This window comes from Mesocricetus auratus, unplaced genomic scaffold (genome assembly GCF_017639785.1).
Source record: "Mesocricetus auratus isolate SY011 unplaced genomic scaffold, BCM_Maur_2.0 Super-Scaffold_100029, whole genome shotgun sequence".
Taxonomy (NCBI): domain Eukaryota; kingdom Metazoa; phylum Chordata; class Mammalia; order Rodentia; family Cricetidae; genus Mesocricetus; species Mesocricetus auratus.
The window spans coordinates 975,540-990,539 of NW_024429210.1; the positions used below are offsets into that span (position 1 = coordinate 975,540).

The 15,000-nt window shown below is 44.5% G+C and overlaps 1 protein-coding gene across 1 annotated transcript in view; it reads left to right on the top strand.

The window, feature by feature from the left end:
* Positions 1 to 15,000, top strand: part of LOC101830423 (prolyl endopeptidase) — a 100,681-nt gene that overhangs the window by 33,759 nt on the left and 51,922 nt on the right. Inside the window, exon 7 of the mRNA XM_040733175.1 lies at positions 9,762 to 9,867. Coding sequence (XP_040589109.1) covers positions 9,762 to 9,867 — 106 coding nt within the window. The remainder of the gene's footprint in view (positions 1 to 9,761; positions 9,868 to 15,000) is intronic.

Genomic DNA, 15,000 nt, shown 5'->3' on the forward strand with positions numbered 1-15,000 from the left:
AACATTTACATCCGTTTGCAACCGTCACCTCCATCCATCTTGGGAACTTTTCATCCTGAAAATTTGAAACTCACTGCCCATGAAAATTACTTCTTCCCTCATCTGTCTTCCACCACCTGACAGCTGCTCCTGCCTTTCTTGTGTGTGTGTGTGCGTGCGTGCGTGTGTGTGTGTGTGTGTGTGTGTGTGTGTGTGTGTGTGTGTGTGTGTGTCTGTCTGTCTGTCTATATCCTGTGTTCCTGTGCTGAGGCCTCTGACCTTTCTGCTTGGACAGGTCATTCTCACCTGGGACTTAACCGAACTTCACTTTATATTCCAGGTTCGACCCCTCCTTCCTGCACTGGTTCTGCTTCAGCCTATCTGTGCAAGTCTTTTTCACCTTGAGTAGAAAGAATTAATGGGCTCCAGGAAAGGAGCAGCTTGAGTGTCTGACTGTGTCATTCAGGTGTAGTCACTCCATTGCAGTTCAAGCTGAAATTTCTCTGCTGTCTTCCTATCCTGGCTCCTGAGTGTCAGGCAAGGTCAGGAAGGTATGCTTCTTTTAGCTTCTCCAGTGGCCACAAAGGAAGGAATTAGAGAAAGGGGTGAGATGGGGCTTATCCAGAGCCATTGCTGGGTTGGTTTGTCCTGGCTGCTCAGCTGTGACATGTGTCTAGGTGCCGGCTTCCCAGGGGCACCCTTCTGTAGCTAGGTGCTCTTGGTTCTGAGCCCTCTGTGCTGTTGTCCCTGGCTAACCATTGCAGCCTCCCACCAAGCTTCTGTTTCTTCCTGGGGTATTTTCAACAGGTGACTGAGACCAGCAATTTCCCTTGTGCCTCCTGGCCATCATCTGTGGATCACCCTGCCCCTCAGGCTCTGATCACCCCTGCCTCCTCACCTGCCTTCCAGGGACCTCAGGCCACCTCTGTTCACAGTCCCTCCTGTGCATACACAATGTAGTGCCTGGAGACCCTTCCTGGGCCTCTGGAGCATAGCACGAGAAAGCAGCTGTCGTTTGACTGGAGCTCTAGTGTGCTTGATGAAGTGCGCTTGAAGGGACACAGTGGAGGACAGAGACATTGATGTGCTTTAGGTTATTGTTGTGAGGCTATTTGTGAGCATTGCAAGTTGAGACAACAACCAAAACCCAAACAGAGATCCCCAAGAACTCAAATGTGCTGAGACCGTGTCCCCAGCAGGGGGTGCTGCAGAGCAGAGATTGCGGAAACACACAAAGTGAGAAGGGGGCAGACAGCTGAGACCTAATTCTGTCACACTTTGTTCTTGAAAGGTTTGCTTGGTTTTTTTTTTTTTTTGAATCCTAAATTGTAACATTTATCACATATAGCCATAGGCTATATTTTTATTCATCACTTGTGGATCTGATGTAAGCTCTCAGCTACTTCTCCACAGCCTGCCTTCATTCTCCTATGGTGGCCGTGGACTCGCCCTCTGAAACTTTAATCAAACTCCCAATTAAAAGCTTTCTTTTGCAAATTGCCTTGGCTGTGGTGTCTCTTCACAGCAATAGAGAAGCGGTAAGACATCCGGTGACGCTCCAGGAGAGAAAGCTGGTTCTTCCTTTCCCAGCAGGTGTCAATTGCAAACAGCTTCTCGCTGGGATTTGTGTCCCTTCCCTCTTCCTCGTGCTAGGATCGCGTCTGGTTTAACCTGTGCAGGTCTTGTGTGCTGCCACCGTGTGTGGGAATTCATATGTGCGTCAGCACTGGAGTGTCATTCACCACTTCGGGCTTACAGTCTTTCTGCCCCTTTTCTTTTTCTTTTTCTGAGAGAGATAAAGAACATGAAGTTGGTGGATAGGGAGGTGGGGGCAAGGATGTGGGAGGAGTGGGGAAGGGGAAAGATTCTGATCAATGTATATTAAATGAAAAAAGTTTTAATAAAAATAATCCATCTTGCCGGGCGTTGGTGACGCACGCCTTTAATCCCAGCACTCGGGAGGCAGAAGCAGGTGGATGGATCTCTGTGAGTTCGAGGCCAGCCTGGTCTACAGAGTGAGTTCCAGGACCAGGACGGCCTCCAAAACCACAGAGAAACCCTGTTTTGAAAAACCAAAAAAAAAAAAAAAATCCATCTTTACTAATTGTGAGAACTGTGTACATGCACGTAATAGGTTTCGATCCTATCTACCCACTACTTACTCCCACATCCCTCCTACTTGTCCTGCCCCCTCCCAACTGCATGTCCTCTTGTTGTTGCTGTTTTTAATAGCTCACTGATTTAGATTTGGGCTGTGCATACATTCATGGGCCTGGCACCCACTGTCCACCAGAGTGTGATCAGCCTACCAGGAAGTGCACCCTGAAAGAAGAGTGACTTTCCCTCCCTCAGAAGCTACCAGCTGGCAGTAGCATCTCTGGTAGGGATGGCAGCTTGATTCTGTGTAGGTCCCGTGCATCTGTGAGTTGACAGGTGGGTCAATCCTGTTGTGTCCAGAAGACACTGTTTGGGTTCAGTCCTCTACTCCCTGACCCCACCCCCTCTTCTGCAATGGTCCCTGAGCCCTGGGACGGGGGAGTGGTGTGTGAGATAGATGTTCCATTTGTGTCTCTGCAGTTCACTGAACTGAGCTCTGGACTGTGATCAGTTATGACTTTTTGCTTAACCATCCTCACTGCACAGAAAACAAATGAAAAGCCTTCTCAGATGAGGTCCGAGAGCTGCGCTAGTCTGTGGGTATAGAGATAGGAACTCAGAGGGCAGTTTGACCATGTCCATTTGCAAGATAACCTTTGAGTTCCCCAACCATTGAATCTTTAGAGTATCAGGCATGCATACCCTCCTGAGGAGTGAACCTTAAATTCTGTCAGTAGGTTACCCTCAGCATTCTTGCTACTATTGCAACCATGGGCACATTTTGCCAAACTGGTTGCTAATGCAGCCCAGGGTGCGTAGCTGGGTAAGACTGTTGATGGCTTCTTCACTCAGTGGCCCCTTTGCCTGCACAGCACCTCCCATTCAGCATGCTGAAACTCCAAAGGGAATCTCTGCAGGATGACTGGGAAGACACAAGGACTCAGACACCAAACTGGAGATGTGAGTGTAGGCAAGCGAGAAGGCCATGCTGTTCCTTACAAATCAGATACTGGTGGAAATGGTCCTAGAGTGGAGGTTAAGTGTCCCCTTCCTGAAGTGCTTGGGACCAGTGTCCTTGAGATGTAATATTTGTGTACACATAATGAAACAATTTGATGATGGGACCCAGCCTAGTTTGCCTTTCTGCTTCTATAATAAACACCAGGACCCAGACAAACCTGGGGAAGGAAATAATTTATTTCCTCTCCCTGGTCATAGTCAGTTATCAAAAGGGCAGAAACTCAAGCAGGAACCCAGTTATTTTATTGCTACTTCATAACTGCAATTTTGCTACTGTTATGAATCATAATGTAAATATCTGATATGCAGGGTATGTGACACCAAAGGAGTCACGACCCACATTTTGAGAAGCACTGCATTATGGGTTCTGGGGGCCAAACGCAGGTTGTCAAGACTGCTTAGCTACTATCTAGTGAGCCATGTTGCCAGCTCCAGGTTTAGATTTTTAAGCTAGAGATGATCAGCCTGTATAGCTATTGGAGGGCTGATTGACTACTTTTCTCCAGGTCATGTTATCACTCAATAAGGGAGGAAGGAAAACAAATGATAGATTCTTGAATCGCTAAGCTTGTCTCCCAGGAAAGAAAAACGAATACATGGTTTAGTGTTTATCCTTTGTGAAGAGCTGCATTTAATTATTTTGAATAGGTTTTGTTTTTTGTAGCATTGTACTATCTGGGGAACACTGGCTAGCCTGACATATGGCTGCCTGTTAGAAATGTGTAGGTTGGTTGTGCACACTTGTATGCATGGCTACTTACAGGCCTAACCCTGTCTCTTACACCACCCAGGAATCCTGTCTGAAAGTTCATCATTTACATGTAGTTTGGCATTTACACGTTTTCCTTAATTCAGTACTGGGAACAATATCAAAGTGATTTTGTTAAGATGCAGAGCTACTCTGAGGGGAACGTAATTAACTCTCAAAGCTGTTAAAATCCATTTCCTGCCTCTGTTGGCTTGCAGTTGAAGTGTCAGTGTTTTCCCTGCACCTTTTACACACACGGTTTTCCTATGACAGACAGGCCTTATCTTGAAGAGATACCCATAGACTCAAATTAAAAATAAATTTACTCATTCACTTTTCTGAGTCGATAGAATTGAGATTTTATGTCCATGTTTGGATGCTAACACAGGCTATGTGACTCCAGTCCAGGAACTACACAACAGTTTGGGTTCTTCTCTGATTACTGATGAGTGTTAACATTGTTGTATATGCATAAGTGTGTGTTTGTCCTGTTGTGTGGTGATAGTGTAGATATTTTATAGATAAATGATCAGGCATTTAAAATGATAATCACTTTTCTGTTAATTTCTCCCATTACTGTGAGATGTGTGTGGAAAGACCTGTTCATTTAGGTCATTTGGAAACCAGCTCCCCTGACCGTGATCGTGTTAAGACTGGCAATACTGAATTCATTAGCTTTAGATTTCTCTTGATGCTAATAGTCAAAGTCGTAGGATTTATTTGTAAAAACACAAATGCCCCATTCCCCAGACACACAGCCATCACTAGCATGTTAGTAGTGATTGGTGTGTCTGTCATCTCTGTTTCACAGTCAGATGATCTTAAGGCAGGGCTGCTGTTCTCTGAACAAGAACAGCTTGACTGAGTCTCTTGGTTTGACTGAATCCCCTTCCTCATCTGCATGAGGCATTAATTGGAAACATTTGTAAAACTGTTTGTCAGTAGATGCCCTGGAAGATGTTGACCTCTTTTAAATCAGCATATTATCAGTTTGGGAGTTCTTTGGGACCTTTGTATGTGCTATGTTGCCTTCTTTGTTTGTATATTGAACCAGCTTGTGGCAGTCTAACAAAATAAATTATGAGAGAAATGCATGAAGGTTTCTCTGGTGAGCGTAAGGTATCCAAGGTAGGAAACCAGTAAGCTTGGAGCGGGGAGCTTTTCCCATTCTGTTGAGCTGTGTTCTAAGGAACATTTGATTGTGGTATCCTGGTGGCTGGACATGGGAGGTTGGGAGCTTGTGACTCGTTGACTCACAACCGTTAGTTACCTTGAGTATGTGCTTTATTAGCAACAGAGTTGACATCTCAGTTCTATACCTGCTGCCTCTTCTTGTCTCCAGTTGATTCAGAACCCAGGGAGACGTGACTATTTGGATGCCCATGGTACCAGGCAGAAAACCAGTGACCATGGGCTTTCCTGTTATACTATTATATTTTTTAAGGTATTGTTTGGCATGCTGTCAGATAATAGATCATGGAGAACCAAACCAACGTAGAAATTTTTGTGCTGGAAGTTTAATGGGCACACTTTGTAAACCCCTGCCTTGCTGGGGAGTGGTAACAGCAGGGGAAAGTGGGCTTTGGAAGTACTAAGGCAGTCTTAACCAACCATTCAGAGAGCTTTCCACCAGGCTAACCCTTCAGCCTTGCCCTAACTGGGGAAGAGGACAGTCAGTGTCAAGACCTTTACAACCTGCACTAGCCAGGTATTCTATGGGGATGAATCTGAGAGAATGCACGATCTTGGTAGGGCTGACTTTCTTCATCTTGAGGGTGAGTCCAGGAGATACTCTCAGCTGGAGCCATCTCCCACATCCAGCGCCGAACGGGTGAATGCATTGCTTGACAGCTCTTTGGTGATGGTCCCTGATGCTTACACTAGCATACACAGTTGTAAAGATGGAAAGTTTCAACCAACTGACTCCTCCTTAGGAATCGGGACATCTTTTCCCAAAGCATTCTGGGGTCTGCATTTATCACAGCTTCCTGGATTAATTGCTCTTCTCTGGCTGTCATATTTCAGATTACTCATGTTCACTGGTATGGATCTGTCTGTCTGTCTGCCTGCCTGCCTGCCTGCCTGTCTGTCTCAAACATATGCACTCAAAAGCCCTATCCTGGTTGTATGTGTGTTCTAGAATTGAGTTCAGTAGCAGCCACTGAGTAGCCCCTCAGTAATACTGGTTGAGTAGACACCTCCTCAGCCCCAGCTCCCCTGAGTAGCTGACTGTGTTTGGTGGTTTATCTTTGGAAGAGAAAATAGGAAGCTAGCTATAACCTGGATGATCCTACTGAAAACAGCCTCCGTTGGGCACATCAGAGCCCTTTCTACCCACATCCACTCTGGGCAAAGGAATATACTATATTATCAAAAAGGTTTTGCTTGTGAATCTCACTGTGGTATCTCACTCCAAGATCTCCATTTTTGTTGGTAGTATATCCAGGTAACTATAACCAAAGCAAGCTGAGTCTTTTCTCCTTCGCTGGGGACTGCAGTGCTAATAAGTGCAGGGAGTGTACAACTGAGAAAACCCCTGACAAGGGGAAGGAGCCTGGAAACAGGAAGTTCCCTAAGCTGGGGTAGTAGCTGAGTGGTAGCATGCATGCTTAGCCTGTCGAAGTCCCAGATACAATTCCTACAACAAGAACAAAGAAAAGGAAGGAAAAAAACAAGATGGTTAGAATTGATAACTCTAGTTTGTAAAGCTTCTGATTAAAGGTGGTGCATACCTTTAATCTAAGCACTCAGGATGCACAGGCAGGCCGATCTCTGTGAGTTTGAGGCCAGCCTAGTCTACAGAGGGAGTTCCAGGACAGGCTCAAAGCTACAGAGAAACCTTGTCTTGATGCCCCACCCCCCAAAAATTGTTTCTCAGATTGGATATTGAAAACAAAGTTACATTTCATTCATTTTGAACAGACCAGGTAAATCATTGGTCACAGTGGTGTGTATGGTAGTAGCTTCAGTTCCCACCCTGGAATGGGAGAGATTTAATAGCAGTTTGCAGAATTTGGCTAGCAGATAATTGGGAATAATGCATGTAGGTTACCTTCTGCCTCGAGGTGTTCTAGGGACCTCAGCACAAGGATGAAGACCTGAGCACTTCATTCTCACTGAACGAAAGACAAAGGGACTGAAGTTTGTGGCACCAGGTAGTGAAGAGTCATGGGGATTTACTTTAGGACCCCTTGTGACTCAGCTGTCTGTTAAGGTGTGTGGATTGAATGGGGCTCCCTAATTCAAGCTCAGCACAACGCCTGGGAGCTGTACACTGACAACTGCTAAAGGCTTGACAAGGCTGGTGACCATGTTCTGACACAGGTGACAAAGCCTTCTGTGCACCAGGGGTTTGGTGGCACCCCAGAGAAGCCACACGTGTGCAGTTGGGCTACAGATCCTTGCCAACTGGCTGGACAGCAAACCTTGATGGAGCCAGCTGGTTTGCCAGAAAATTAATTGACTCAAAAAATTTTGCAGGCAGGTTAGAAAGAGGGAAAAAAATCCAGACAATGTTCCAAATGTCCACAATCCAATTCAGAAGTCACAACATCCTTAATCATAGGAATAGATTCAGAAATGGCCAAGTTTTTTTTAAACAATTATAGGAATAATTTAAAAAGGCTCTTAGAAAAAATGTTAGGGAGGACCAAATGAAGCACAATGTTTGTTTGAAATTTTAGGATAGAGACAAGAGTGTTCTTAAAATGTAAATGAGGTGAAAATGCAAAAAAATAAATAAACAAACAACTGTTACATTTGATAAAATACACAAACCCACAGATCCAAGAAGCTCAGTAAGTCCAAAACTGTTACAGCAAAGACTGTTGGACTCGACGTGCAAGTAAATGGAAGTAACAAGAGAATATTAAAAGCCTCCGGGCCGGGCGGTGGTGGCGCACGCCTTTAATCCCAGCACTCGGGAGGCAGAGGCAGGCGGATCTCTGTGAGTTCGAGGCTGGGCTGGACCGATAGCCTCCAAAACAATACAGAGAAACCCTGTCTCGTAAAAACCAAAAAAAAAAAAAAAAAAAAGCCTCCGGGTAATAAAACACACCTTATATATAGAGACATGAAATGACAGCAGTGACGACTACCCATGAGCAATGTTGAGACACCTTCCTTTGGGGCCTACCCTGGTGCTCTTTTTAAATCTACAAACCTTTGTCACACGTTCGGCCTTGTTTGCTAAGATCCCTTCCTGATAGTCATGGCATTTGTTCATGAGTGGTGTGTGGCATAATTTTGTATTTATGTGTTTGTCTTCTTTGTTAGTTATGACATTTTCCCTGAGTTGTTCACTGATACATCCTCCACATACAGAGCAAAGTTTAGCCATGAGTTTATATACATAGATCCTTAGATTGTGTCTATGGAATGACCAAGTAAAAGAATAAGTTAGAAAAGGTAACACGGTTCTCTAGGGAACAAGAACCAACGGTGTGTGTATGTACATGTGTGTTTATAGACAGAATTTTAAGAAATTGCCTCCTTACTGTGGAGGCTTGCCAGTTCTTGAAATAGCCAAGTGAGCTAACAGGTTGGAAGCAGGAAAGAGTGGTACTTGAGCCCTGAGCAGTCTGCTTCCTGTCCTAGTAAGACCCTCAGCTGGTTGAACAAGGTATGCTCTCCTCCATGTCTACTCCTTTAAACACAACTTCATCCAAGAGCTGCTGCCACTCAAGCATCTTAATCAGTGCATAGCCAGTTTTCTGGGCACTGTGGCATAAAGTTAGCCATCATAATAAGACTGTAGAGGTACTGGGATCACACACAGTGCAGCCAGGTCATGGCATAAGTTAGTACAAGCATCTAATACAGTTGACTGTATACACGCCCAGCAACAGATTACTTTTGCTTATAACCCAGGAAGCACCTTAGGTCACAGAATTGTTTATAGTATGAAGGAAATAGAAGCAATGTAAATATTCAGTAGTAGGGAGAAGGATTGGTTGTGTGTTATCCCTAGATTATATGTATAGTATCCCACAAGCAAATGTATAAAACAGATTTATATAGATCAATGCAAGCTAGTTGTCAAAAAGATACTGTGTGAAAAATGAGTTATGGAGGAACATGCAAAGGTTGATGTTGCTCACATCAGGCCTGACAACTCAAAACAATATTACTTGTTTTATGTTTTTAGGCTTTTATCATAGGTTTTTATCATGATTCTTTCCACGGCTTATGGGTATGTTTTTTTCATAGTTGAAATTTCCAGAAGTCAAGTCTTTTTACCTCGTGGTAAAATTAACTAAGGAAATACATGAAGAGCCGCTCAATAGACATGTGCACATGTGGCCCCTGGACTCCGTATGAGCATCCACTCTGCTCATCCTTACTCATTTAGAATCTCAACTCTTAAAATGGGTAACCCGTGAGCAGACCTAGAGGTCAAAAGTGTTAGTATTCAAGATATCAAATTACATGTTCTTAGGTAATAGAGCGAAATTTAAATAAAAATCATTGCATTCTGTTTTCCTAATGGCACTTTTTACTTAAATACCTATGTTCTTTCTTTTTTTAAAGTAACTATATTCTCAGATCCTGAGTTTGAAGTGACGATACTGCATTTGAAGTTTACTTTTTTCCTTTGCATTTTATCATTGGATGTAAAGTGCCCTCCACAGCCTCTTGAACATTTGGTCCCCAGCTGCTGAAATAACTGAGTGAGAGGTTTTAGGTCCTTGACGGGGTGTGTCCTAGCCAGACGAAGTTTGTCATTGTGGGCTGGGCCTTCGTTTGTAGCCCAGCCTGGCTTCCCATCTGTCTGTCATAAACCTAGATTAGTTCTTTTTCCCTCCAGGAGCTTCTTGTCCACTGTCTGGTCATTGTGATGGGAACAGTAATGATACTACCCCACAGGCTGCTGAGAACAAGTCCACGTGACTCCTTACACACTGTTGTCTCTTTATAGCTATCTGATGATGGCCGCTATGTCTTGTTATCCATCTGGGAGGGATGCGATCCGGTAAACCGACTGTGGTACTGTGACCTCCAGCAGGAATCCAACGGTATCACTGGTAAGTTATTTAAGAACTGCATAATTGTCCTAGGATACCAGGTTCAAAAGCTGGTATGTCAACCTTCTGGCTGCCTCAACTGGCGGTCTTCCTTTCTACCACGTTGTCTCTGAGCATACAGATTTTTGTGCTGTTGCATGTAATAAAGACAAGTGAGCTAATGCTGGCTATCTGCATTTTCCCTGAGATTGGGGTCCCTGAGATTGGGGTTAAGCACTTCTTCTGCACCTGCTTGTGATGAGGTCCTGTGTGGTAGGTAGAAGCAGGAATATTGGCCTGTAGCCGTTTATAACCCTAGAGTTGTTAGGATACAAACTGTCTTAGCATGTGGTTAGTACAAACATGGATATTTACCAAATTGACAGGTAACCAACCATATGATGGCCCCTCCTGAACTGTGTACACAGTGACAGCCTGCTTTTGCTTTCTGAAGCCACATGTGCCACCATAGTGAGCACAGAACCAGCCTATTAGAAATTGAAGGTCCTCACTAGGCACATGGTACAGGCTTTAACCCTTACCCAGAAGGCAGAGGTGGGTGAATCTGTGTCTGAGGCCAGCGGAGCTGATGGCTCTTTGCTGTACTAAGACCAGGCTTTAATGCTTTTGGCTCCATGATTTACCACGTTTGCCCAGCCCTGAAAATCTATCACATAAGCTGACTGACTACCAGCTGCCTAACAAATTAGTGTAAAATAGTGACTGTTTAAGATATGCTTCACATGGGATTCCAAAATAGACAATTCTGAATACAATTCTAAATCATAGTATCCAACATTCTGATACAAAGATAGTCCCTTTCGATTGGGTATTACATCACTTAACTGCTGGGCCCACATGCTGTCATTCTGGCTATCACAGACAGAGCACACGTAGCCATGCAACAGGATGGTCAATAATTTATTATACCAGTGCCGTGTATGTGCAGTAAAGTTATTGGTTTTGTTTTAAAAGACAGAGACACCTATTGCAGTCTCACAACTACAGCCACGAGGTCGGTGTTCACATTCTCTGTAAGGAGCAAGCCACTACCCACCGTAGATCTGACCAAATGAAACATTGACTGAGCCCAAATGAAACATTGTTTCTGTCCTTGCCAATGAAGACATGTTTCCTAGGTGATAGAAAGGCTTTGGGCTTCCCCTGGCCTGTTAATAATCGCAGTTCCAGTGTTCCTTCTGCAGAGAGAGCTGTTTGCACTGTCATCATGTCTTTAAATTATTAAGTGGGCTTATGTTATTAAAGGGTACAAGCTAACAAATTAAAGAAACACTCATTGCTTAACTTCCTGTAGACAAGAAGTTCCATCCACATGTTTCTGCACTGAGCTACAGTTGCTAGCTCCACGTTAGTAGCAGATAGCAGTGTTGTGTTTGTGAGGTGGCTGGTTCTGTGGGTCTGTGCAGGGGAGAAGCAGAGATGGGGTCGGGAGAGAGCGATGGTGAAAGGGCTGCTGCGGGCGGTTGGCTTGTGTGCTGGTGGGAACATACAAGCAAGAGTGTGCTCTGTTGGCAGGAAGCTCAGCCAGGCCCATGCTGTTCCCAGATGGGATCTCTTCTCTGGGGACGCCTCATGTCCAACTGCTTGACTTTCAGGAACAATGTCCTGTGCTTTAATTAGCCACATCTGCAAAGCGCTCTGGCAGGAACACCTAAGTTAGTGTGTTTAGTTAACTAGAGACATTAGGTTGTCCAGGTCCATGGCGCGAGTTCATGGGAACCCACATAAAGGACAGTAGAGCAAATGGCTTCTAGGACACTCACCTATTTCCGTATGGTTACTGAGCTGGACAGTTGGAGGTCACTTCAAGCAGGTCATCGTCCCGCCCTTCTGTCCTACTCCCAGAAGCAAGCTGACTGCTGAGTGACTGTCGGGGTGGGTGGAGCCAAAGCTGTGAGCTGTTGTGGATGAGCCTTCTGCAGTGACAGCTGCCAGCTTCCTGGGTAGTACAGGGCTTGCCATCTTGTTTATTTTAGGTATTAACTTCATTTGCTATATAGATGTATGGGTGTTTTGCCCACGTGTGTGTCTGGGCCAGCAGAGAATGTTGGAGCCCCAGAACCGGAGTTCTGGACACTTGTGAGCCACCTTGTGGATGCTGGGAGTCAAACTAGGAGCTCTCTGGCAAAAAGCCAGTGCTCTGTACTGCTCGGCCATCCCTCCAGCCTCATCTGTCTGTAGTCACCGCCGCCCTGGCCTTGCAGTTGTGGATAACAGATCCCGCGGTGGTTGGGACTGACCTGCTGGAGCTCTGGGTTTCATTCATAGGTTCAGGCGTCAGTTGCATGGGACGGCGGTAGAGGCATCTTAGTTCGTTATGTTCGTGCTAATCACTGGTTCACTGTGAATCAGTCCATGATGACAGCAGTTTAAAGAAGCAATGGTTGCTTGTTCCTTGATGTCCATGTGACATGGATTCCAGGACTCCGGGCAGACACTAAAATCTACCAGCCTGTCCCACTAAATGTCACCCTGTCCTCATGGGGGCCCCCGCATTTGTCTGCACCTCCCACCGTCTCCAGTTACTAATAAGAGCTAAGACGGTATGAATGCTGTATAAACAGTTGCTGTTGTGTATTGTATGGGGAGTGACCCAGTGGAGTGTTCGGTACAGATGCAGTTTTTTCTGTTCAGTCTGGCAGATTGGATCAGGCGCTGTGAAACCCATGGCGGTTAATGCTGTACCATGTGTGCTTAGCTAATGAAGAGGAGACAGCAGATGGAACTAGTGATTGTTGAGTTACTTACGTGGTTCACTTTAATTACAGCAGGGTGTCTTGATTTGAAGCTTGTTCTTCCCTTCCAAGGGACTCATGTCTGCAAATGGAAGACTAATACCTGCTTTACAGGGAATTATGAGTAGTTGTGAAAGTGCGGGGAAAGGGCTGGCCTGGGTTTGGGTTCCTGGCATACAGAGAGCTCCATCCTTATGTCCTGCTTCTCCTTGACAGAAGTGGGAGTTTTGGAATCACAACACTGGTTTTAGATAACAGAATAGAAGGTTAAGGGCATACTGAGAGGTGGTTTGTTTTATTTTTAACTCCTAATCATCAAAGTTACTCCAAATACAAGTTTCAGTGTTTAATTTGTTTACAGTAACACAGAATCATAGTCTGCAGAGTTTCTGCGTGCAGGCTGATGATGTTCAGGGTTTGCGTCTGACTGGCAAGAATGAATACCTTGCTCTTGCTCCTTATCTTTGCCTGGCTTTTGTCATGCTGCTTAAGAGGAAGGATAGACATTAAATTCAAATGTACCAATCACCTTAAATGTTGGCGAATTAGTCAAGAATATATGCTAACTAAAAATTACATACAATGTTAAAAAAGAAGTCTACTTTTGTATTACTGAAACCTGAGTATTCCTTATGATAACTTTAAAGCCTCTTCGCTCATCAAGGACAGAAAAAACTATTGAGAATTTTTCAAATAAACTAATTCTTTATTAAGACTCTACAAGGTGGCCTTCCTTAACAAGTAATTTCCCATCTGTGAGCTGCTTGAGCCTAGACATCACTGCCTTTCACCCTTGAATTCATGTGTTTAAGTGTATGTGTGCATGCATGTGTAAGTGTGTATGTGTGTGTGAGTGCACATGTGTGAGTGTATGTGCATGTGTGTGTATGTGAGTGTGTATGTGGTGAGTGTATGTGAATGTGTGCACATATGTATGTGCATATGCACATGGGTGAGTGTGTGTGTGTGTGTGTGTGTGTGTGTGTGTGTGTGTAGTACTTGATGGTCTCCTGATAACTGCACCAGCTTATGGTAGATAACTTGTTAAGGTCCCTTTTGAGACCCGTCTCCAAATACCCTGCTTGATAAGATACCCCACTGTTCCAATAATAAAATTCATATTAATGCTGTTTCTTTAACTTTTGAACCCCTTTTATTAGGTATGTCATAAAAATTGTGCATTAATGCATAGGAAAATGGCTGTATGCCACAGTAGAGGAAAGTTAAATTTTAAAAGATACATCACTTGAAGAGTGCTGGGCTACCTAGGTATTAATGCCGCATTTGTCACGTTTCCTGGGACTAGGTTCAGAGTTACACACGCAGATCCTTTAGTCTTCTCAGCCCCTGTTCCCTGATTAGAACACTGTACTTATTCTCCCCAGAGTTGTTGCACAGCACCCTTTAAAGACACAGACGTATACGAAGAAAGAGGAAAAAGAATAAATAACACTAAGCATATTTTTAAAGTTTATTTACTTAATGTACATTGAGGTTCTGCCACGTATATGTCTATGTGAGGGTTTTAAATCCCCTGGAACTAGAGTTACAGACAGTTCTGAGCTGCCATGTGGGTGCTGGAATTGTACCCAGGTCCTTTGGAAGAGTAACCAGTGCTCTTAACTGCTGAGCCATCTCTCCAGCCCCACTAAGCATATTTTTAAAAGCCAGAGAAGCTGTGTTATCTAAAGTTACTGTGTGTGTGTGTGTGTGTGTGTGTGTGTGTGTGTGTGTAGCTTAAATGAAATTACACCATGGGATGATAATGCCACCCCCCCCCCCCAAGACCCATAGACCATTTAGTAAAAATCCTAACAGCCATGAAAACCCTCCTTTTGAGTGATTGGTCCGGGAAGTCCAAGAGATTCCCCAAACAGTACAGCTGCCGTTGCCTTTGTTGCTTCCCAAAACTTTAAGGTAAGTACCTATGGATGTAGGTCTTGAAGGAACTGAGCTGGATCTGACCGGGAAACCTCCCCCCTGAAGACTAGCACTCAGAATCCTGGGAGGTGTTATGCAGGCTGCCAAAGGAGAGAGAAGTAAGTAGTCCTAACCAGTTGTGACACCTGAGAGTCACAATAATCAGTATGGGAAAACATCCCCGAAGGTGCAATAGTGGCACTTATATCATGGCAGTAACCAACAGCCAACTAATTGGATTTGTGAGTTGGCCATTGAGTAGGAGGGAATTCCTGCCTTTTACTGTAAACTTAGCCAATTACTGATGGCTACTGAGGCCATGGAAGCTAGAGGAGAACCTGCTGCTGCCAGCTTGTCAAATCAGTGCAGTTTCTAGCTGCTTTCTAAATACTTATCTTGTATTCAGAGTGTAGGTTTCACTAAAGTTTCGTCAAAGAAACTTATTTTTACAGCAGACAGACCTTACAGAAAACCACAG